This window comes from Oncorhynchus tshawytscha, linkage group LG26, assembly GCF_018296145.1.
Source record: "Oncorhynchus tshawytscha isolate Ot180627B linkage group LG26, Otsh_v2.0, whole genome shotgun sequence".
NCBI lineage: Eukaryota > Metazoa > Chordata > Actinopteri > Salmoniformes > Salmonidae > Oncorhynchus > Oncorhynchus tshawytscha.
The window spans coordinates 5,396,964-5,422,212 of NC_056454.1; the positions used below are offsets into that span (position 1 = coordinate 5,396,964).

Here is a 25,249-nt window from a genome sequence, read left to right on the forward strand (position 1 = left end):
CACTTTTGTATAGATAGTGTATTTATATACAGCCCTGATTGGCTGATATAATTGTCTAAGAGCCCACCGCTACCCCTTAAAAAAAAAATAGTAACAAATACATGGTATTCAACCTGTCATTTGGGGCTGGAGTTGAACCCTGAAAGTGACAAACTTCCACAGGTGTGTAGGCTATGTTATTATTCAAATAAAAGGCATGCACATCACACATCTTCATTTGCTATATCATTCTTGTACTGTTTTCGATAGGTCACTAGAAGATGCAGGATCAAAACAGCCTGTTTGCTATGTGGGCCATCCTGGCTTTTACTCTTCATTGCAGAAAGCCATGATTATCTACAGGGCAGACTCTAGGCCTCTGTGTCTCAGAGGTCAAACACAGTAAGTTATAGTTAGAACTGAGACACAGAGGCCCATGGTATAATCTTCAATATCATCACAAAGCAGTGGGGCGGCAGGGTAGCCTAGTGGTTAGAGCGTTGTACTAGTAACCGAAAGGTTGCAAGTTCAAATCCCTGAGCTGACAAGGTACAAATCTGTCATTCTGCCCCTGAACAGGCAGTTAACCCACTGGGCACATAGAAAATAAGATTTTGTTCTTAACTGTCTTGCCTATTAAAATAAAGGTTAAATAAAAAGCCTAATTAACAATTCAAAATAGACATTCTGATGATACTATTTAATTTTGTCTAATGAGTAAATACTCTTGAGTTACACATTTTGGAATGTTTCTGTGTTGAAAGAAAATAAAGAAACCAGATTGCAATAAAAGGTTGTTGTCATTCTTCATATATTTGTCTTATTTATTTGCATAACATACTAAACAGATCGTAAACCATGTTATAATGAAAGTCAAAATCATGGTATAAGTATTTTCAAGTTATTGTTTTACAACTCAAGATCTTCAAAGTACAACTCATAGTAAATGTATTTAGATTATGATTCATACAAAATAAGGAACACCTGTTTGTGACTGATGGTACTTTTTAAAAAATGTATGGAATTTTCCATAATCTGTTTCTTATCCAGATAGTTGTCACGAACCTCGCCGAAGATGGTGCCTCTTCCTGTTCGGGCGGTGCTCGGCGGTCGTCGTCGCCGGCCTATTAGCTGCCATCGATTCCCTTTCCATTTGTTTTTGGTTATTGGGTAATTGGGTACACCTGTTTTGTATTAGGGTTTGTTTGTAGGGTATTTAAGGGCACTAGGCCCGCTGGGTATTTGTGCGGGCTTGTTTCTTGTTACTCTGTGTTGGATGGTGTTATTTGTTCGTGTCTTTATTCTCCGGACTCTTTTTGTCCTGTTGTTTAGACTGGCAACTTGTATACGCCCTGTGTGATGGCGTGACCGTTTTTGTTGCGCCGGTGAATAAATTTGAACTGAACCTGAACCCTGCTCTCTGCGCCTGATTCCACCCACCACTCCTAGTTTATTGTAACAATAGTAAATTAAACACACATTTGCACCAAAGCAAAGTCAAAGTCTTACGTATGATAAGGAACGACATACACAAGTAACATAATATTAACAAAACAATTACTTTATTGAAAGAATAAGGTTAGGGGAATACATTGTCTCATTCAAACCTAGAAACAAAGTGCAAGTTGCATCACCATTAGAACCATAAAATAATACACAACTACCTGCCCTCGCATTGGGATACCACAAAAGCAATCCACGTCATATTCTCCTTTCTATCTTTCCTGTAACAAAGACAACCATTTCTAGAGTAGTCCTCAAGTACATTTAAGTTTCACTCTTTCTGTTCTGACATTCAGCCAAATGTTAGCTTGCTCTTCGATCTGTTTGTGCTATATGTATAGCCAACTGCTGTGGTAACATGGCATGCCAACTGTCATGCATTAGAAGTTAGCACGACAGCATAAATAGATCTGGGACCAGGCTAGAGCATTTTACGACCTGCACCACCAGCTTGGTATGTACAGCAGCCACCTCCAACAGCAACAACCTAGGAGGATTGAGGGGAAACCAGTTCAGCTGCTTCTCTGCCAGTCACTGTTTATCTGTCTGTCCTTTGTGTGTGTCATACTCTTCATCATCATCTTCATCAAGTAGCTTCTCATCAAAAGCATCTTCTTCCAAGAAGTCCATGACCTCATGGTCCTCCCTCAGTGATGACCCTTTAGCACATAAAAAGGGGACTATCAATGGAAGGCAATTGTGTCACAAGTTATCAACCTGTTTGCAAGGTGACGTTAAATTATATAATCCTAAGGTTTTCACTTGAACATTGGAGAAAACATGTAACATCATTTAATATCTGATAGTCCATAACTGAAATATGATAATGTATGCCTGTAGCGAATCCACCTAGACCTCCAGCCCGAGTTTTCATAAATGATGTGATCTATCTATCTATATATCCATTCTTGCATTCAACAGCCAGAAAGCTTATTTTTTTAGGAATCACATCACAAATAAACATCAACCTTATGAGATATCTAGCTAGCTAATAATAATAATAATAATATAACCTCTCTCTTTCTTCTGTCTTGCAGGCCAGTTTGTTTTTAGCTCTAATGACAAATACTTTTCAAATTCAATTTTAGCTATTTATTTTGTATAGTCAAGGAAAACATTAACATAAAAATACAAGACAGAAGCTAAATCAAGTAGGCTACTTTGGTCTGTTGTGGGTGACTGACTGACTGCAGCTGAAACAACAGTCAAAAGCCTATCTAACTAGCATTAGTTAGCTCAAAGACTTTACTAGCTAGCAATCTAGACACTTTAGGTGGCCTGGAAATACAATGACATTGGTAAAGTAGGAAACAACTTTGCCATCATTATCACGTCATCAAAGTTACTTTAGAGAGACGCCATAGCTAGAAAAGTTAATTAAAAATAGCTAGCAAGGCTAACTTTAGCTAGCTAAAATCCGGTCTGACTCCTGCTCCTCAATCTTAGCTAGGTAGCTAGCTAAAGTTATACTCCATCTAAAGTAAAACTGGCAACATCACAGCTGCTGACAAAATTTTTCTACAAATGATTTGCCTCCTTTAAAAATGTCATCTGTTTTCTAAGTCACAATATTGTGAAGAAGCATGCAACCCACGAATAGCATATGATTTACTTACTAAATAAAAACACTTACTAACACTTACTTCAGGAATGGTTGGTACTGCTGTTGGTTTCAAGATCCATGTGACATAAAGATGGAGCTGCTGGAAAATCCAGATGTGTACCCAGCCTGATTTGGAATGCAGTCTGATGTGTGCTGTGCAGATGTGGAGGTTCAGACTGAACTTCTCTGACATTTGATTATAAAAAAATAAATTAACGCCAAATAAGACAAATTGATTGTTCGGATGGAAGACTTTGCAGTATGGCTATCTTTGCACGGTCTCTCTTGCTTTTGGGCGGGACCAGCACTAGAACTAGGAGGATACAGTATATGCAAATGAACGATGAATGTTCATTAGTCTATTATAATCAGATCAGCTTACACAGAAAGGGCATTATCAGTGTTATTTCGACGTAGGATCTTAATTTGATCACCCTGTTGCAGACACAAGGAAATCACATTTTGGCTGCACTGGGCCTTTAACAAGTAATGTTATTTTTTCTCTCAAAAAGATAAGGATCAACATTATTTGCACCTGTTTTGTATGCCTCACCTTGCAAGGACAAGCCTTTTTATAAAATGCTATATGAGATTAGAGAGCACATTGGGAGGGATCTTGACCATTCCTCCATACATAATCTTTCCAGATCCTTGCTATCCTTTGCCTGCTGCTTATGGACTGTTCGCTTCAATTCAAACCACAGCACTGGGCAAAAACTGTGAATATTAGGGGGATATATTGATATATTTCCGGATATCTGGCATTTTATTAGATATTAGGTGCTCCAGATACATATGTCCTTAAAACCCCTAGTCTAAGCCGGGGGTCATACCAAGATGGTCATACCAAAGATCATTTAGCTATTTGATTTAGAATTTTAGGACCTCTTTAGATATACATAAAAAATATGAAAACATTATTTGATGAAACATTGAATTTGGCCTTACTGCCAGTAGCCCATAGAAACACACTGAACAACACATTCATACATGGAACCACAGATAGTAAAAAAATACAATAAAAAGGAAGCTTGTTCTGAAGTAGCTGTCCTATATCTGAGAGATATAAGAAAGATCTGGAAATAATAAAACAAAAATATTTGACACATATTTAACCTCTTTTTTTAGGAACTAAACTACTTCCATAGTGTATACTTCGATACTTTAAAAAAACTGGTACCAGGCTACCTTCAGATGAGTCTTGTGAGGCTTGCGGGCATCCTAGAGCAAACCGACATGTATGTGTTTGTGAGAGTCTCACCTTCCATAGTGGGGTCATAATACTGTAGTTTGTAGGCCAAACGTTCAGACACTACTGATGGTATCATGAGAAGACCGATTTTTCAGGATGTCTCATGGTCTGACAAACACAGCTGCAGCTCTGCTGCCTTTCATCACATACAGTGGGGAGAACAAGTATTTGATACACTGCCGATTTTGCAGGTTTTCCTACTTACAAAGCATGTAGAGGTCTGTAATTTTTTTATCATAGGTACACTTCAACTGTGAGAGACGGAATCTAAAGCAAAAATCCAGAAAATCACATTGTATGATTTTTAAGCAATTAATTAGCATTTTATCTTTATCTTTTCAATAGATATCATTAATATATATATATGATTTACAAATCATGTAATGTTTCATCCTTGTATGTCTCTGCTATTTCTGTTTCAGAAATGCAGCATAGCAAAACCACAGCTCCAATCATAAGTTTTCTGGAAATATGCAAACGTAGGCCAATCTTGCAGAAAGTTATTTATTTAACAAAAAATGTAAGTTGCACACCCTCAATACCCCTGCCTGCCCTTTCTGTTATTATGGACGATGAGATGGGTGCTGATTGGGTCGTCAGTGGCAGTCTCTTGGTAATCCAGACCCAACGTTAGGTTAGAGTGTTGGTCTGTGTCCAATCCAAACTGTCAATGCATAAATCTAAATTGTGTCGATATTGCAAGAAAATATTGTTACTATTACCTACTTCATTCATGATGAGAAAACTGTCTGGAACTAGCTAGCTAAAAAAAGGGAAGTCAATTGTATTATTTGTTAGCTAGACTACCAGTTAGCTTTTACATCCCTATTATTTTTGTATATATAGAAAATAAAGTAGCTGCGTAAAGCGCAAGATTGTGAAAACAGATGGAAAATGACACTTTTAAATATTTCTCTGTTATACTTAAACATAACAAAACAAATGTCAATGGAAAACGTGCAGGAAATCTAAAATGTGCGGAAGTTCAATTTGCTGGCTAATCACAGAACACAAAAATCGTATTGACTGCCCACCCTCGAAAGATCAAGTTGTCCTTACCGCAGACATGTTGAATTTCAAGGGGGAACTTCTGCAATATCAGATTCCAGTGAAGGAGCCGGTAATTTGTGGAACTAGTCCTTTGCAGGAAAACGAGAGGGGTTATGATCGGTATAGACCACTAGAGGGGTAGCTAGATGGGTAGAGGCCGACACATACAGTGACTTCAAGAAGATTCATACCCCTTGATTTATTCCACATTTTGTTGTGTTACAGACAGCATTCAAAAAGGATTACATTTGTTTTCTCAACCATCTACATACAATACCACATAATAAAAAAGTGAAAACATGTTTTTGTAAATGTTTGCAAATGTTTTGAAAATGAGAAGTGTACACAGCCCTGAGCCAATACATGTTATAATCACCTTTGTCAGCAATTACAGATGTGAATATTTCTGGGTAAGTCTCTAAGAGCTGTGCACATCAGGATTATACAATATTTACACATTGTGCTTTACAAAATTATTCAAGCTCTGCCAAGTTGGTTGTTGATCATTGCTAGACAACCATTTTCAAGTCTTGCCATAGATTTTCAATCCGATTTAAGTCAAAACTGTAACTAGGCCACACAGGAACATTCAATGTCGCCGTGGTAAGCAAATCTGGTCTATATTTGGGGTTGTGGTTTAGGTCATTGTTCTGCTGAAGGTGAATTCATCTCCCCGTGTTCGGTGGAAAGCAGACTGAACTAGGTTTTCCTCTAGGGGTTTGAATGTGCTTAGCTCCATTCCCTTTCTTTTTTATCCTGAAAAACTCCCCAGACCTTAACGATTACAAGTATACCCATAACATGGTGCAGCCACTAGTATGCTGGAAAATATGGAGAGTGTTACTCAGCAATGTGTTGTATTGGATTTACCCCCAAACATAAAACGTATTCAGGACAAAAAGTAAATTGCTTTGCCACATTTTCTGCAGTATTACTTTAATTCCTTGCCAACATTTTGGAATGTTTTTATTATGTACAGGCTGCCTGCTCTTCACTGTCAATTAGGTTAGTATTGTGGAGTAACTACAATGTTGATGATCCATCCTCATTTTTCTCATATCACAGCCATTAAACTCTGTAACTGTTTTCTTCTTCTCCGGCAACTGAATTAGGAAGGATGCCCGTATCTTTGTAGTGACTGGGTTTATTGATACACAATCCAAAGTGTAATTAAACACTATTTTTACACACAGAGTGAGTCCATGCAACTTATTATTTTATTATTCACATTTTTACACCTGAACTTATTTAGGTTTGCCATAACAAAGTGTTTGAATACTTATTGACTAAAGACATTTCAGCTTTTCATTTTTTATTAATTTGTAAGAATTGAGGCTGTAACCAACACAATGTGGAAACATTCAAGGGGTGTGACTACTTTCTATAGCACTGAAATCAAATCAAATGTTATTTGTGACATGTGCCGAATATAACAGGTGTAGACCTTACTGTGAAATGCTTACTTACAAGCCCTTAACCAACAATGCAGTAAAAAGTTACAAAAAATAATCTAAATCAATCAAAAAGTACCACAATAATTTACAAAACAATAACGAGGCTAAATACAGGGGATACCGGTACCGAGTCAATGCGCAGGGGGTACAGTTTAGTCAAGCTAATTTGTAAAGTAACTATGTATAGATAATAAACAGAGAGTAGCAGCAGAGTAAAAACAAAGGGATAGTCCTGGTGACCATTTGATTAGTTGTTCAGCAATCTTATGGCTTGGGGGTAGATGCTGTTAAGAAGCCTTTTGGTCCTAGACTTGGTGCTCTGGTACCACTTGCTGTGCAGTAGCAAAGACAACAGTCTATGACTTGGGTGATTGGAGTCTGACAATTTTTTGGCCCTTCCTCTGACACCGCCTAGTATATAGGTCATGGATGGTAGGAAGCTTGGCCTCAGTGATGTACTACCCTCTGTAGCACCTTATGCCGAGCAGTTGCCATACCAGGTAAAGCAACAACCTGGGCAAGGTTCGGTGCAATTCCTGGCGAGAAGACTGGTCTGACTTTTCCTTGGCCCTTCCCGAGATACACTGTTGTGCGATGTGCATGACACATTCAAACGTGGCATTTCTTAAACTGAACAGAAGACAAAGGTAAGAAAACAAAAACAGATAGCTCTTCGGCGCCCTCAGATAGAGGGGCAATATCCCTTCAGCAGATCAAACTTGCTAACGTACTTGGCAGCACCAACACAGTCTACACAATTGTTGACCCTGGGCAAAGGGTATGAGTCTGGCTTAGTAATGGCATTGTGTTTACGAAAAATCTGGGGGAAAAATGCAGAGACCCACCCGGCTGAGGTACTATTATACAGGGCTAATTCCACGGACTGTTGCCATGTTGTGCAATGCGGTGTGCAAGCATGAACTACATCTTGCTGCAGAGTTTCTCTCTCTTTTCAGGATTCACTTGATAGACGTGCTGTTTATTTGGGGCAGAGTCCCCAACGTCAATGTCATGCTCTAGTAAATTTGTCTGAGTCAGCACATCTGAGAATAAACCTTGATATTCTAAAAGTAGTGCAGCAATGTCGCCTTTATCCCCTGTAGATAAGTGTACCAAAAAGCCATTATCGTTTTGCAGGATCACTGAGTTACTCAACCATACCACAGGCACAGGGCGAATCTGGCTTTCCTCATGCTCTCGATGAATGAGCAGGACCAACACAGTCCACCAGAACCCTGTCGGAAAGGTTTGTCAAAAGCATGTATAGGCTGAAAAGATGCAACCGGAACAGTTTGATTGGGTTAACCCGTCAGCTGGCAAACGCGACAGGATGAGTACAGTAAGCTACAACATAATTTTTCAGACCAGGCCATCAGTATCTCTTGTCGGACTGTAACTCCGTCAGTCCTCATCAGAACATCATCTCTGTCAAAGTACCCCACAAACTTCATCAAATTCCTCTTCTGGACGTATTGTACCAGAAAGAGGGGAGAGAGAAGCATCTTTCTCTGTTTGGAAATCAGCTGCTTCCTAGACATCGAAGTGTCAACTGTAGGGACCCTCTCTTCTTTCAGATGTCCTGCTAACTCGCTCACCTTTGGGACTTTTCAAACTCTGGAGGGATTACCGAAGTCAGGACCACACCTAAATATCACAGACAGGACAAACATGGTGGGATCGGTGACATCCTCCTCAACAATAGACTTCCTTTCAGCAATCTTCTTAGTCATGGCACATGTAACAGCACATGCTGGGAAGACTGTGGGGTATTTATTTGATAACCCGTCAGGTTCCTCTACTCTGGGCACCTTACAAACGACAGGATTTGGCACAACCTTTCCACCAGCCAAATTGTTGCCCAAAATTAATGAGGCCCCCTTCACATGTAGGCTAGCTTCACTCCAACGACCACAGGACCAGAAACAAGATCAGACTCAAGTTTCACTGAATGAATGGTTCACTACATGGATGGACTGCATGGAACTACCATGCAGCACACCTCCACGCCTTGACATATTGTAACCAGATGCAAAAGTATCTTTAAAGACTGCTTAACATTATCACCACTCTACAGAGACACAAACCCGTCTGAAACAAAGGGTTCATTCAAGTCTGACCAAAACGCTTGTTTAGGAGATAAACCAGTCCCAACCAGAGACTTAATGGGCTGGAGGGCTCCCACAAGAAGAAACTGCTTTTTCTCTATCTCATTTTCTGTTTTAACTTAGGACAGTGTGGCCTTTCTCATGGCAGTAATGACAAATTGGTGGATACAAGGAACCAGTTTTTTGCCCACCCCTGTCTTTGGGCACTGGAGAAAAAGACGGAAGCTTTGTAGTGAGTGGTGACTTCTCTGGATATTTCTTTGTGTAGGGATAGGTACTTAGTGCCTTGCTTGTGAAAGTAGTTAGTCAACACAAATTTGTTGTAACGATTTTCGTTGGTGGAAGGAGAGGAGGACCAAAGTGCAGTGTGGTACGTATCCATACTACTTTTAATTAAGGATGAATATACGAACAAAAACAACAAAATGATAAACGAACAGTTCTGACAGGTGCAACAAACACTAACCAGAAAATAATCACCCACAACTCAAAATGGGAAAACAGGCTACCTAAGTATGGCTCTCAATCAGAGACAATGATAGACAGCTGTCTTGCTTTTTTCCAGGGGTCCCAGTTGTTTTGAAAGCACCATAAACCCAGAGAATGTCACACTTTGATGACAGGCCCTAACAGTTTGTGGGCACCGCTATAGTGCAATTAATGTATGTTTTAATGTTGTGTTGTGTAGTGGCTTTGCTGGCATGCATCCCACTTATTTTTTGTTGCCCCACCAAGATTTACATGGTAAAATCGGCCCTGAACGTGTTAAGGAACTAGGTACACAAGCTAAAATGGAGAGAAAAACCAAAGCCTGTAACAATGTGTGTGGCCGAAGAGTTGTATTTTCATGTCATTTTACCATAGCACTGATTCCAATCTAAGTGCCAATGCTGTTTATCAAACTTCAGGTGTTTACAATTGTTGGATGACATGAAAATAGAGCTCTTTGGCCACGCACACAAGTGGTGGGGTTGGCGTCGAAATAAGCAGAAAAGAACCCCATACCTACTGTAAAATATGGTGCTCTACCTTTGATGTATGGGGCTATTTTGCTTTCACTTGTCCTTGGACCTGTGTTAAGGTGAATGGCATCCTGAACTTTACCCAGTACCAGGACATTTTAGTCAAAACCTGGTTGCCTCTGCCAGGAGGCTGAAACTTGGCAGCAAGTGGATTTACCAGGGAGACAATAACCCCAAGCACACATAATCCACAACGAAATGGTTAATTGACAACAAATTCAAAATTTTCCAATGGTCAGTCCCCTGAACTTGAACACCATTGAAAACCTGTGGTTTGAAATGAAGAGGGCAGTCCATAAGCGCAGGTGAAGGATATCAAGGATCTGGAAGGATTCTGTATAGATGAATGGTCCCAATGTGTTCTCCAATCTCTTAAAACATTTTAGAAAAAGGCTCAGTGCCATTATCCTCGCAAGGTGAGGTATTGAAAAGTATTGAAAACTGGGGTGGCAATAATTTTGACCACTTTTTCGATTAAACAAAAATTAAACAAAACCTCTTTCTCTGAGTAATTGTAACAGTATAAAATACCATAATTTCCCCATTTTGTTAGCATACAAATTCTTTATTTTTACAGTCTTTTTTGCTCATCTTTATCAAGGGTGTAATTCACAGTCATGTACAGTTAGTCTGATGTTTGTGAAAGAGAGTACGAGGTTATGTAGGCCTATTGTTTGGTGCATTGCCTGCTCTGAAAGAAAAGTACAAAATAGTGATTTCACCGTCAAAGTGCAACCGACTTGCTTTTTTCAAATTCGAAGAACATCAAAAACATCCAGCTGTCAATGGTGTTCCTCCTCGTGATTCTCAGGATCTGTTTTGAAAGGCCTTTAGGAATCAGGAACTCTGAAATGTAGGGTCAATAAGACCCTTTGAAAGGCCTGAAAAGCTGGTTGTTGTTTTAATCAATCAATCCTGTCCTGAATAAAATGGTAATCGTCAAGTCCTTGTAGATGACACTGGTGGAAAGAGGACTCAAACGGCACCATCTTTATTCATGAGACCTTGGTTGTGTCTTTTACAAATACCTGAGTTTTACATTATATGAGGACAATCATTTTAGTACTAAAGTCCAAGCCATATAATGCAGATGCAGGAGACTTGAGTTGTCCTCTGTCCATGTGTCTGTCCTTTTCATATTAACTGGGAACTAACTAAATCTCAAAAGAGACCATAGCTGGGATGTAGCAAATAGTTGTTGCCAGATGGTATTTCAAAATAGAGTCCTCATGCATGACAAAATGTCAACCAAATGAAGGCAGGGCCAAACAAAAAGCCTAGCTTAGGAGAAAAGCAACCTCCAGAGACATAGGGAAAGAGAGGAAAGAGAGAAAAAGAAGAAAGAGATGTCTACAGATACAAAGAGAAGGAAGTGTTGAGAGAGGGCTTGTGGGTACGTACCAGGGAAAGCAGGGGTGGTCTGTCCGAGGGGGGTAAAGGGGGTTTGCTGCATAGCCAACTGGTGGAGCTTGGTCAACTGCTGAGGGGGGTAGGAGCGACAATAGAACTAAGAGGTTATTGTAAGGTCACACCGACAAGAAATCAAGAACTTAAAACTAGAACAGTGAGGAGAAACAGTGAGGAGAGGAGGCATGACACATGGTGGTGGGAGATGAGAGAGCAAAAGAGAAACAGAGGGAGAGAGAGAGAGAGAGAACTTGAGAAGGACTTAGCCCAATGTGGTTGAGTTGGGGTGTTATATTTGCTGCTGTATCCAGTTTATAATAGCAGATGGATTGCATAATCAACAGAGATGCAGCTTTTTCGCAGGAAAGATCAACACAGACAACTTGTTGCATTATAATATTTTCCATTGATAATGAAGACATCAACTAACTTCTTAACATTCTAATTTAATGCATTTATCTGTGATGCAATGTATGTGTGAACACTTCAATCTGGTTGGTTTTCTGGTTAAAAGGTCCAGTAATTTTTGCAACATTTATCAAAACATCTGACTGACATCCGAAATTGTCTGATTAAATAAATATACCCCTAATAGATGGTTGTAGTCTCCATTGTTGTTGTACCTAGAGTTGGAGTCTAAGGGTTAACATACAGTAAATACTGCAATTGCAATCACAAACCTTGTGAGCTAGACTTAAGTCTATGCAATTAGACAAGCTAAGGAAAGAATATTTCAATGTTTTATTTAAGATTAGCCATGGGGCTTAAATTTAGAACACAGAACAACGTGGTCTGACATGCATTGGCCAGTAACTTAAATCTACGTGAGATCCTAGTTTGTCATTTATTGTTGTTGCATCTAAAACTTCAAAACATTGAACAACTCCTTGATTCAAAACTGTATTCCGGTAACTTTGGGGAAAATCGATGGTGCGTAACCCAGATGGAACAATATGCTCATTTTACAACGTGGATGACACATTAGTACGAAATTCACATATCCTGTATTTATTCTTTACAATGAATAATCTAGTAACATACAGTATAACTCAAGATTAACCACTCAAACCATTTCTTACAGTAAACCAGAGATAGGCAACCTTGCCAAGACCAACAGGACAACCTTCATGGGCCTGGCTTGTCAGTCCAACAACACTTGGCCCATATAAAACTTTGCAATTGACAATTTTCCCTCACTGTCTATCATTGCCATCAATAATGAGTGAGATGGATGCTTGAGAATCCCTCACCCTTGAAAGAGTAGCTTAAAGAGGGTGGGGAGGATGTCAAGGCCCTATTTGAGTGATTGTAATGTCAACCAATGGTTCCCCTGCCATCAATCACTGCCTTCTCCGAATTAAAGGATCTGACACGCGATAGCTCTCGAGATGCTCTCGAGACAAAGACAGATGAAGTTAAATTATTAATGGACCCTATGTAGAATATGATTTATCCTCTAAAAAAACATAGAACAAATATTACAATAAAGATTAGGGTTAAACTCAAATATACTGATTTAACAAAAAAAACATTCTTTATTGATTTTCAATAAAAGTGGTATTATATTTCTTCATAACATTAGAAATAGAAAAGAATTGCTGGAGATAAGTCACATATCTGCTCAATCCCAATTTATAACCAACTGATTGCAGCATTACCACATAAACGGAGGAGCCAAGTAGAAGAGGGAGAAGTTAGGGAACTTGTTTGTTGTCTGCCAGATATTAAAGATACAAAATAGCTGAAAATACTTGGCATAAATAGAAAAAACAGTTTCATTTGAGGACAAAAATATTGACAGCTGCGCCATACAGGTTGCAAAATAAATGGGAAGAGATTTTCGATGGTTTATGAACTGGTACAAAAAACACTTGATTCAACACGAGTTTGTCCATTTAAATTACTATACAAAATTCTTGCCACCAACATAACGGTATATACAGTTTCAAGAAAATGTGAACCCTTTGGAAAAAACTGGATGTTTTCATAAATTGGTCATAAAATTTGATCTAAACTTCATCTAGGTCACAACAATAGACAAAACACAGTCTGCTTAAACTAATAACACACAAACCATACATTATCATGTCTTTATTGCACACCGTGTAAACATTCACAGTGCAGTCTGGAAAAAGTATGTGAACCCTTGGAGTTAATAACTGTTTGACCCTACTTTGGCAGCAATAACCTCAACCAAACGTTTTCTGTAGTTGCAGATCAGACCTGCACAATGGTCAGGAGGATTTTTGGACCATTCTTCAGTTTAGCAATATTCTTGGGATGTCTGGTGTGAATTGCTTTCTTGAGGTCATGCCACAGCATCTCGATCGGGTTGAGGTCAGGACTGACTGGGCCACTATTTTCTTTTGTCGAAGCCATTCTGTTGTTGGTTTACTTCTGTGTTTAGGGCCGTTGTCCTGTTGCATCACCCAACTTCGGTTGAGTTTCAATTGGCGGACAGACATCATCCTGCAAAATGTCTTGATAAACTTGGGAATTCATTTTTCTGTCAATGATAGCAAGCTGTCCAGGCCCTGAGGCAGCAAAGCAGCCCCAAACCATGATGCTCCCTCCACCATACTATACAGTTGGGATGAGGTTTTGATGTTGGTGTGGTGTGCCTTTTTTTCTCCACACATAGTGTTGTTTGTTCCTTCCAAACAACTGAACTGTAGTTTCATCTGTCCACAGAATATTTTGCCAGTAGCGCTGTGGAACATCCAGGTGCACTTTTGCGAACTTCAGACGTGCAGCAAAGTTTTTTTGGACAGTAGTGGATTCTTCCGTGGTGTCCTCCCATGAACACCATTCTTATTTAGTGTTTTACGTATCGTAGACTCGCCAACTGAGTTGTTAGTATGTTCCAGAGATTTATGTAAGTCTTTAGCTGACACTCTTGCAGGGCTCTTGCAGTCATCTTTGCAGGACAGCCACTCCTAAGGAGAGTAGCAACAGTGCTGAACTTTCTCCATTTATAGACAGTTTGTCTTACCGTGGACTGATGAACATTAAGGCTTTTAGAGATACTTTTGTAACCCTTTCCAGCTTTATGCAAGTGAACAATTTTTAATCTTAGGTCTTCTGAGATCTCCTTTGTTCGAAGCATGGTTCACATCAGACAATGCTTCTTGTGAATAGCAAACTCAAATTTTGTGAGTGTTTTTTATAGGGCAACTCAGCTCTAACCAACATCTCCAATCTCGTCTCATTGATTGAACTCCAGGTTAGCTGACTCCTGACTCCAATTAGCTTTTGGGGTTCACATACTTTTTCCAACATACACTGTGAATTTTTAAACAATGTATTCAATATAGACAATAATTTGTGTGTTATTAGGTTAAGCACAGTATGTTTGTCTATTGTTGTGACTTTAATGAAGATCAGCTCAAATTTGATGACCAATTTATGGGTAAATCCAGGTAATTCCAAAGTTCACATACTTTTTCTTGCCACTGTATATGGGGCATACAACAATCTCTGCTCTGTAGATTTTGCTGCGAAGAGACAGAATCACTAGATCATTTATTCTGGTATTGCCCTTATGTATGTTTCTGGTCAGGAATGGTTACAAAAATCACAACATTCACTTAAAATGAACCTTACAAATAACAGTGTTGGGCGATTTGGAAAGCCATAGTCAGTCAATAAATAATTTTATAATACTTGTAAGAAAGGTTTTCATCTTTAGCTCACAATCTGTGTATACCATGGAATTAGAAAGGTTTAAAATGTATGTAAAACATCCCAGCACAATTGAAAAATATATGGCTCATGGAAACCAAACAAGGGTGGTCTATGGTGATAGGTGGAATGGGCAGAGAGTGACTGAGGGGTGGGATTAAAGAGCTTATGTTCAGTAATATATTATTGTCATGTGATTGCTGTATATAAAAGTACCATGTATGTAATATGTATATGTAAAATGTATGTAAATGTAGCATAAAAGTTGTAAAAAAAACAAAAGATATGTGTCCTCCGAAGATGGGCGGTGGTGGATGGGTTCATTTTTTAAAAACACACGCAAAAACATTGAAGACTTTGTATGGCCTTGTGGAATTTAGGAGGTGTCCACACCCAGACAACCAGTTCTATCATGTTCTACTTAGTCGTAAGTACTGCAACAGAGCACGACATTAGTCAAAAGCAATTTCCTGGGTGTGGAGACTGTTGGGTGTTTGCGATTCTAAATCTGAAAAAAATCACTCTGAACCAAAGACGTGTTTCTTAAGTGCCTAATTAAAAAAATGTAACAGGCCAAGACCTGAGATTGGAGGTTTCGGGAGGCTTACACTGAGAACAATGTTGTATTAATGACTGGTTAATATTCATAGGTGTAAGACTAAGAAATGTGCAGACTTTTAACAGTAATAAGATGTGACAGCAGAGACTTGGAACTCACATCTGGGTGTGGGATGGCATATTGTCCCTGAATTGTGTAGGCCTGTATGGAGGAAGAAGAAACACAAAAATTGAATATTATCATCTATCTTCACAGGGAATAGGGCTTATACATGTAATCTCAGAGACTACTCTGAAGATCAATCATTATCTCAGACTTAAGTAATGTCTCATTCAATTGCCTAAATAGTCTTTGTTTCCCTCAAAGGCATTTTATACTAGACAATATTGCATAAATGTCACCCACAAAGTTCATATAAAATATGAACACTGAACAATTTCAAACCACTGTGAATAAACTAACATGACTTTTGAAAAACTTGCCTTATATGATATCCCTTTAATAGGTGATAGTCAACCACATGTTTGTACTTTGATGCCTTGACTATATCTACTATTCATTACATGTAATATCTTTGACTAATTTACAGTAGTGGTAGTGGTTGAGTAGTTGTATTAGTAGCTGTAATCAAAAATGTTAAAAGGTAGAATCAGCGAAAAGACGTTGCTACGAGCAGCACCGCAGCTATAGAGATGAGCAAAATGTAAGACTTCGCTTTCACACAGTCACACACAGTATCTGCACATGGGCACAGTTAAGCTTCATGCTATCCACAGTGTGGTAGCCAGGGCACCAAAACAGATGAGGAGTTGAGCCTCTTGCGTCCACGCTTTTAGTTGTTGTGGAAAATGACTCACTATGCTGTTTACTTTCTGCATCTAGACTATATGTACAAAAGTATGTGGACACCACTTCAAATTATTGGATTCAGCTATTTCAGCCACACCCGTTGCTGACAGGTGTATAACATTGATCACACAGCCATGCAATCTCCATGGACAAGTAGAATGGCCTTACTGAAGAGCTCAGTGACTTTCAACTTGGCACCATCATAGGATACCACCATTCCAACAAGTCAGTCCGTCAAATTTCTGCCCTGCTCGAGCTGCTCTGGTCAACTGTAAGTGCTGTTATTGTGAAGTGAAAACATTTAGGAGCAACAACGTCAGTCCTCAGTTGCAACACTCACCTCCGAGTTCCAAACTGCCTCAGGGAGCAACTTCCGCACGAAAACTGTTAGTCGGGAGCTTCACGAAAACCCATGAAATGGGTTTCCATGCCCAAGCAGCCACACACAAGCCTAAGCACACCATGCACAATGACAATCGTTGGCTGGAGTGGTGTAAAAGCTCGCTGCCATTGGACTCTGGAGCAGTGGAAACGTGTTCTCTGGAGTGATGAATCACCCATTTGGCAGTCCAACGGACAAATCTGAATTTGGTGGATGCTAGGAGAACGCTACCTGTTCCAATGCATAGTGCCAACTGTAAAGTTTGGTGTAATGGTCCTGGGATATTTTCCATGGTTTGGGCTAGGCCCCTTAGTTCCAATGAAGGGAAATCTTAACTCTAAAGCATACTGTCATGGCCAAAATGTTTGAGAATGACACAATATTAACTTTCACAAAGTCTGCTGCCTCAGTTTGTATGATGGAAAGCTGCATATACTCCAGAATGTTATGAATTAATTGCAAAGTCCCTATTTGCCATGCAAATGAACTGAATCCCCAAAAAACATTTCCACTGCATTTCAGCCCTGCCACTAAAGGACCAGTTGACATCATGTCAGTGATTCTCTCGTTAACACAGGTGTAAGTGTTGACGAGGACAAGGCTGGAGATCACTCTGTCATGCTGATTGAGTTTGAATAACAGACTGGAAGCTTCAAAATGAGGGTGGTGCTTGGAATCATTGTTCTTCCAATCATGGTTACCTGCAAGGAAACACGTGCCGTCATCATTGCTTTGCACAAAAAGGGCTTCACAGGCAAGGATATTGTTGCTAGTAAGAATGCACCTAAATCAACCATTTATCGGATCATCAAGAACTTCAAGGAGAGCGGTTCAATTGTTGTGAAGAAGGCTTCAGTGCGCCCAAGAAAGTCCAGCAAACACCAGGACCGTCTCCTAATGTTGATTTAGCTGTGGGATCGGGGCGGGTGGACAAGCAAAAACCCAGAAATTCTGACAAACTCCAAGCATTGATTATGCAAGAATGGGCTGCCATCAGTCAGGATTTGGCCCAGAAGTTAATTGACAGCATGCCAGAGCGGATTGCAGAGGTCTTGAAAAAGAAGGTTCAACACTGCAAATATTGACTCTTTATATCAACTTCATGTAATTGTCAATAAAAGCCTTTGTCACTTATGAAATGCTTGTAATTATACTTCAGTATTCTACAGTAACAACAAAAATATCTAAAGACACTGAAGCAGCAAACATTGTGGAAATTAATATTTGTGTCATTCTCAAAACTTTTGGCCACGATTGTACAATGACATTCTAGACAATTATTATTGTATGCCCAACATCAGTGCCCGACCTCACTAATGCTCTTGTGGTTGAACGGAAGCAAGTTCCCGCAGCAATGTTCCAACATCTAGTGGAAAGCCTTCCCAGAAGAGTGGGGGATGTTATAGCAGCAAAGGGGGGACCAACTCCATATTAATGCCCATGACTTTGGAATGAGATATTCACCGAGCAGGTGTCCACATACTTTGGTCATGTAGTGTTTGCAAGTTGCTACATTGTATTGACTTCACCCTGGACACTTTTTCTGTACTTTGTTCTTGGTACTTGAATGAGGAAGTCAACATTGGTAGACCCAAAATATCCACATACTTTTGGCCATGTAGTTTATCTACCTCAATTACCCAGTACCCCTGGACATCGACTTGGTACTGGTACCCCGTGTATATAGCCAAGTTATCGTTGCTCATTGTGTATTTCTTCCTTGTTATTACTTTTGAATTGTTTCTATTTTTCTATTATTTAAAAAAAATATCTCTCTGCATTGTTGGGAAGGGCTTGTAAGTAATAATTTCACTGTTTTGATTTTTAACTTGATAATCTATAGGAAGCGTAACATGGTCGCTCCTGTTCTTCGAATCATTGATGCCACATGACCTGCTACAGTTTGTGCATATATATTGTTGTGTTGGATTACCCTGTTTCTGACTCCCTATATATATATATATATATATATATATATATATATATATATATATATATATATATATATATATATATATATATATTCACGAAAAGTGCACAAAAAATGTAGTTCTGATCTACTACTTAAATGCTTGAAGACCTTACTAAACAAATAGTTAGTAGCTGGCAGCTTAGTTGCACAGAATATGTCAATGATTCATTTTAGCTCTGTCAAAGCAACTTTGGTCAAGGCTATTATAGCAGCAAAGGGGAGACCAACTCCATTTTAATGCCCATAATTTTGGAATTAGATGTTCTTCGAGCTGGTGTCCACATACTTTTGGCCATGTAGTGTACGTCATATCGCTGAGTCTACCTTTAAAAAGATGTTTACAAGTCATCAGGAATGTTAAAAGGATATTATATATTTTTGAAAGAGGAGGTGTGCACTGTACAATTAGAGCTTGCATATGCAAGTAATTAGTTAGGAGTGTTTTGAAACACAATCTGAACTTAAATTTTCTCTTTCGATGGTTAACCCACAAAGGTGTTAAAAGTCCAATAGCCATGCTGTTCATTTCGGTCCTGACATCCTAAAGGACCCCTCATCGTGTTAATAGTCCAATAGCCATGCTGTTCATTTCGGTCTTGACATCCTAAGGGGCCCCTCATTTTGAAGGTTTTTGTTCCAACCCCCCATCCCAACACCCGGTTATCATTTTAATGCTACTGTCAAGAGGTGGACTTGAAATTAATAGAACAGAATTAAGTGAAAGTCGGAACAAAAACCTCTGTGAACAGGGGTCCTATAAAGCATCACCGTTACAAACTATAATGGCCCTCTATCGAGTAGTAACCTGCAACAAGGTCCGTCACTATATCCCTCCCTCCCTCTTGGCCTAGCTGTACCCTGCCTTACATTTAGGTTGCGACAAAGTTCACAGCCGCAGGCCGTGATAGTCTATACGTCATATAGACATCCACAACTAGATAAGAGCCTATCAAACAAGGCTTGTTAGAATGTAATATAAGGAGCCACGCTGACTCTTGTGGCTGCTCTGAACTTTGTACATTGGGCTTTACAAGAAGGGGGGCGGAATGCGAGTGAGTGTGAAGGTGAGAAAACCTGAGTGCACTAACAGGCAGTGGCTGATGCTGGAATAAAAGGCTGATGTTGGCTGCGGTTGCCACCAGCAGCTCGGCTCTTACCTGGCCACCTGAAAAAATTACGGGGGTGGAGGCGGGCTTTGGGCGGTAGGGAATGGTGGCACCTTTCGGTGGGGACTAGGAGAAGAGGAAGAGGGAAGACACAGAAAGAGCGTTAGACCAGGACTGAGTGTGTGGCCGTGGGTTTGACAAAAGAGACGAGGGAGACAAAGATTACATCAGATTACATGTCACCTAAGTCATGCATTATAGAGGGAATAGGGTGCCGTTTCAGACAGATGTGTTTTCCCAGCCCAGTGTTTTTGTGAGGAGTTTGTCTGCATTCTATTCGCCAAATCTTGAAAAGAAAGATTGAAAGACGGCTGGGTGTTTCAATAATGTAAAGTATAGGGGCAGCTGCAGCTGAATGTGTTAACAGCAAAAACCACATTGAATCTGATCTTTTGAGTTTTGTCTTATTCCACATTTTTGTATGTAGTTCTTAATCCTGATACAATTCCGATGTTCCATTAGCGACCTCAGATCAGATGTTTTTTTTTTGCACGTGACCTGCCGTTACCACAACAACCCCCCAAAACATTAAAGGAACACTGACAGGAAATTAGCATTGCATCTGTGTGATATTTGGCTACATCAGTGTGAATGTGCAAATCTGATATGGGTCACATAAAACTGAGTGTGGAAAGTCAGAAAAAATATTGGGCTCTTAGAATGGATGTATAAACACAGCCTTAGAGAGCTGCTTGAGTAAGACACATGATATATTAATGTGGCAGTACACATACACTTTGGGTGATGATTAACTCCATCAGATTGTATCACTAGCCTTTGCAAGACAAAAGCTACATGTCAGTTTAACTGGTTATCAGACAAGAATAATCTGTACATTAGTAAATAGACTATCAATAGCAATGCTTGACTTGGGCAGGAGCTCACCGGAGTTGAATACTGGTACCTCAAATTTTCTACTGCTTGAACTCCTGTTTATAGAATATGCTTCTGCACCTAAACAATATATAAACAATATAATCGGCACCCAAAATGAGTAACGGAACCTATTTCAGTCCAACCAGGAACAAGAAATAGTTGACTTCGATGGGGAAAATTGGGGCAATAATAACTACACTGCTCAAAAAAATAAAGGGAACACTAAAATAACACATCCTAGATCTGAATGAATGAAATATTCTTATTGAATACTTTTTTCTTTACATAGTTGAATGTGCTGACAACAAAATCAGACAAAAATGATCAATGGAAATCAAATTTATCAACCCATGGAGGTCTGGATTTGGAGTCACACTCAAAATTAAAGTGGAAAAGCACACTACAGGCTGATCCAACTTTGATGTAATGTCCTTAAAACAAGTCAAAATGAGGCTCAGTAGTGTGTGTGGCCTCCACGTGCCTGTATGACCTCATTACAACGCCTGAGCATGCTCCTGATGAGGTGGCGGATGGTCTCCTGAGGGATCTCCTCCCAGACCTGGACTAAAGCATTTGCCAACTCCTGGACAGTCTGTGGTGCAACGTGGTGTTGGTGGATGGAGCGAGACATGATGTGCTCAATTTGTTTCAGGTCTGGGGAACGGGCGGGCCAGTCCATAGCATCAATGCCTTCCTCTTGCAGGAACTGCTGTCACTCTCCAGCCACATGAGGTCTAGCATTGTCTTGCATTAGGAGGAACCCAGGGCCAACCGCACCAGCATATGGTCTCACAAGGTGTCTGAGGATCTCATCTCGGTACCTAACGGCAGTCAGGCTACATCTGGCGAGCACATGGAGGGCTGTGCGGCCCCCCAAAGAAATGCCACCCCACACCATGACTGACCCACCGCCAAACCGGTCATGCTGGAGGATGTTGCAGGCAGCAGAAGGTTCTCCACGGCATCTCCAGACTGTCACGTCTGTCACATGTGCTCAGTGTGAACCTGCTTTCATCTGTGAAGAGCACAGGGCTCCAGTGGCGAATTTGCTAATCTTGGTCTTCTCTGGAAAATGCCAAACGTCCTGCACGGTGTTGTGTTGTAAGCACAACCCCCCACCTGTGGACATCGGGCCCTCATACCACCCTCATGAAGACTGTTTCTGACCGTTTGAGCAGACACATGCACATTTGTGGCCTGCTGGAGGTCATTTTGCAGTGCTCTGGCAGTGCTCCTCCTGCTCCTCCTTGCACAAAGGCGGAGGTAGCGGTCCTGCTGCTGGGTTGTTGCCCTCCTACAGCCTCCTCCATGTCTCCTTATGTATTGGCCTGTCTCCTGGTAGCGCCTCCATGCTCTGGACACTATGCTGACAGACACAGCAAACCTTCTTGCCACAGCTCGCATTGATGTGCCATCCTGGATGAGCTGCACTACCTGAGCCACTTGTGTGGGTTGTAGACTCCGTCTCATGCTACCACTAGAGTGAAAGCACCGCCAGCATTCAAAAGTGACCAAAACATCAGCCAGGAAGCATAGGAACTGAGAAGTGGTCTGTGGTTATCACCTGCAGAACCACTCCTTTATTGGGGGTGTCTTGCTAATTACCTATAATTTCCACCTGTTGTCAATTCCATTTGCACAACAGCATGTGGAATTTATTGTCAATCAGTTTTGCTTCCTAAGCGGGCAGTTTGATTTCACAGAAGTGTGATTGACTTGGAGTTACATTGTGTTGTTTAAGTGTTCCCTTTATTTTTTTGAGCAGTGTAGTTTACTGATTCGATCAGAAGCTGTGTCTAGACCACATTTCTGAGTTAAAGGCAAAATAACACTCTTCCCATGTTGTGAGATAGGATATTTGAACTAAGGTTTTATTTCTAAATGTGATGTTAATTTAAAATGATTGATTGATTCATCGAGTTCTCTCTGTCAGAGCACACAAGTTGGTTTTGTCTTACCCCTGAAACTTCTGGACCTACAAAGTTGTTACTGGGGAATTATTATATTATGTTCAGTCCATTATGTCAGATGTTTTTTACCATCACAGCAGGAGTATCTTGGAAGGGGCCTAGGGACAGACCATTCAGAGTGCTAGCAGTAGCATGGCTCTCTCTGTATCTTTGTTCTGGCTATGTGGGTTTTGGTGGCTAGATTCCCATTATATTGCACTGAAAATGTCCTCTCCCTCCAACATACTTTACCTCAAGCATGACCACACAGATTTGTTTGACACACTGGATTATGGCTTCAGGGGTCCCAGAGATTGTCACGGCACGCTCTGTGGAGTTAGGCAGCATGTCCCCTGCCACCTGAACCTGTGCCCCTGTGGACTGGGGAGAGATAGACATGGCACAGTGAGACATAGTTCCAGTTCAATTCAATTCTTACTGTAAATTGGCCTTATTTATCTTGCATCTTGAGCTCCTGAGTAAAGACAATCAACATGTATAGACCACATTGATATTGGAAATAACAACATAAGGTCACACTCACAAAGACACAGAGCCATTGACAACTCAAGTAATACGGTGAGGGTCATTGCCTAGTATGACACGTTTGTTGGGTTTATTTAGTATAGGCAACAGTCATAAAACAGAAATGAAGTATAGTAAATTGAGGAATGAGCAAGTGCACACTTGGTAGAAGGGTAAAGGTAGAAGGGTAAAGAATCGGAATGCAAACAATCTTGGCATCATCTTGATTCCATGATTCATGTCTGATGTTCATGGTATAGCCTGCTACTGTAACGTACCTCTCTCATCTCCTTTATCTTGGAACCTCCCTTCCCAATGAGAGATCCACACTGGCTGGCTGGCACCACCAGACGCAGAGTGACAGGGGGCTTGCTGGTGGCTGGACTGTTGCTCATGGAATTGATTATATCCTGGAATGGGATATAATCTAGTCAAGCATAAGAAACAGTTGCCTGTGTAAGACATATTTTACTTTGATGTTTACTACACCTTCTTTCCATGGCCATTTATGTTTCTCCCTTTTGTTGGCAAATCGGTTTTGTTGGACCACGGTTAAAGAAAGTAAAGGAGGTTATTCTTTATAATTCTACATATTTGATTTGCCTAAATGTGAAATGCTTTTATTAAATTGGCATACCCACAGGGATTAAACATATAAAAACCTGGCAAACTTTTTGGCTTCACATACTGGCTTCACAAACAAATTGTTTCATGATTTTATTAATCCCTGTTACTATGCCAAACTAATTAAGACATTTTATATTTTCACAAGGTTGAAGAGTGCCTTGAATATGAAGACAAAATCAACAACCCTCCCAAGGAAAGCACCATCTGAAGCTATTCTCTATTTGTCCTCACCCAAGCAGTTTTAGCACTCCTGCCTCTGTGTAAAGAAGTTACTTAGGACAAGAGAAATTATGATACCTCCTCAAATTTATAGGCAATCATGGCAAAGGCCTTAAAGATGGCGTCGGTTGGGCCGGTGATGGTGACGATCCGCTCAGGGCAGTTGCCCTCAGAGATGTTGATTCGTGCTCCGCTCTGTGAATAATAACAGACGTCATTATGAGCAGCCCTTGGATTAATTCTAACTCTCATGATAAAAGTGTATAATGGAAGAAAAGAGGGATTGACAACGCACCTCCTCGCGCATTTTCTTCACTGTTTCCCCTTTCTGGTATAAAAACATTAAATGTTTACAGTAATCTCAAGTAATTATTATTGTGATTGTGTTATGTACAAGTGCGTGATAAACGAAGTCTTGCATACCTTGCCAATAATACTTCCAACCTCCTAAAACAAATAAGGGAACATAAACATAAAATAGTAGTTGTAATTAACATTTTAGGGTAATCTCAATGCTAACAATAAGGTTATTGATACTGCTTTGGTAACACTTCATATTAAGGTCCCTTAATAAATAATTTATAAATATTTTGTGTTACTTAACATTTATTTATAATTAGTCAATTAGTTATCTAATAAGGCATTTGATCATAGTATGTTCACAATTTGTAAAGGATTTATAATGAACTACGAAGGTACTTATTCAGCTACAGTTGAAGTCGGAAGTTTACATACATTTAGGTTGGAGTCATAAAACCTTGTTTTTCAAATACGCGACAAATGTCTTGTTAACAAACTAAAGTTTTGGCAAGTCGGTTAGGACATCTACTTTGTGCATGACACAAGTAAGTTTTCCAACAATTGTTTACAGACAGATTATTTCACGTATAATTCTGTTTATCACAATTTCAGTGGGTAAGAAATGTACATACACGAAGTTGACTGTGCCTTTAAACAGCTTGGAACATTCCAGAAAATTATGTCATGGCTTTAGAAGCTTATGATAGGCAAATTGACATAATTGGATGTGTACCTGTGGATGTATTTCAAGGCCTACCTTCAAAATCAG

At 39.9% G+C, this 25,249-nt stretch overlaps 1 protein-coding gene across 5 annotated transcripts in view; it reads right to left on the minus strand.

Annotated features, from left to right (window-relative positions):
* Window positions 1–25,249, minus strand: part of pcbp3 (poly(rC) binding protein 3) — a 162,314-nt gene that overhangs the window by 21,254 nt on the left and 115,811 nt on the right. For 3 of the 5 annotated variants that reach the window (XM_024388704.2, XM_024388706.2, XM_024388707.2), the window contains 8 exons: window positions 24,604–24,627; window positions 24,476–24,508; window positions 24,259–24,375; window positions 23,613–23,744; window positions 23,062–23,190; window positions 19,976–20,050; window positions 15,775–15,816; window positions 11,370–11,448 (listed from right to left, as the gene is read on the minus strand). In XM_024388704.2, coding sequence (XP_024244472.1) covers window positions 11,370–11,448; window positions 15,775–15,816; window positions 19,976–20,050; window positions 23,062–23,190; window positions 23,613–23,744; window positions 24,259–24,375; window positions 24,476–24,508; window positions 24,604–24,627 — 631 coding nt within the window. The remainder of the gene's footprint in view (window positions 1–11,369; window positions 11,449–15,774; window positions 15,817–19,975; window positions 20,051–23,061; window positions 23,191–23,612; window positions 23,745–24,258; window positions 24,376–24,475; window positions 24,509–24,603; window positions 24,628–25,249) is intronic. The other 2 variants (XM_024388705.2, XM_024388708.2) reach the window with 1 other exon arrangement.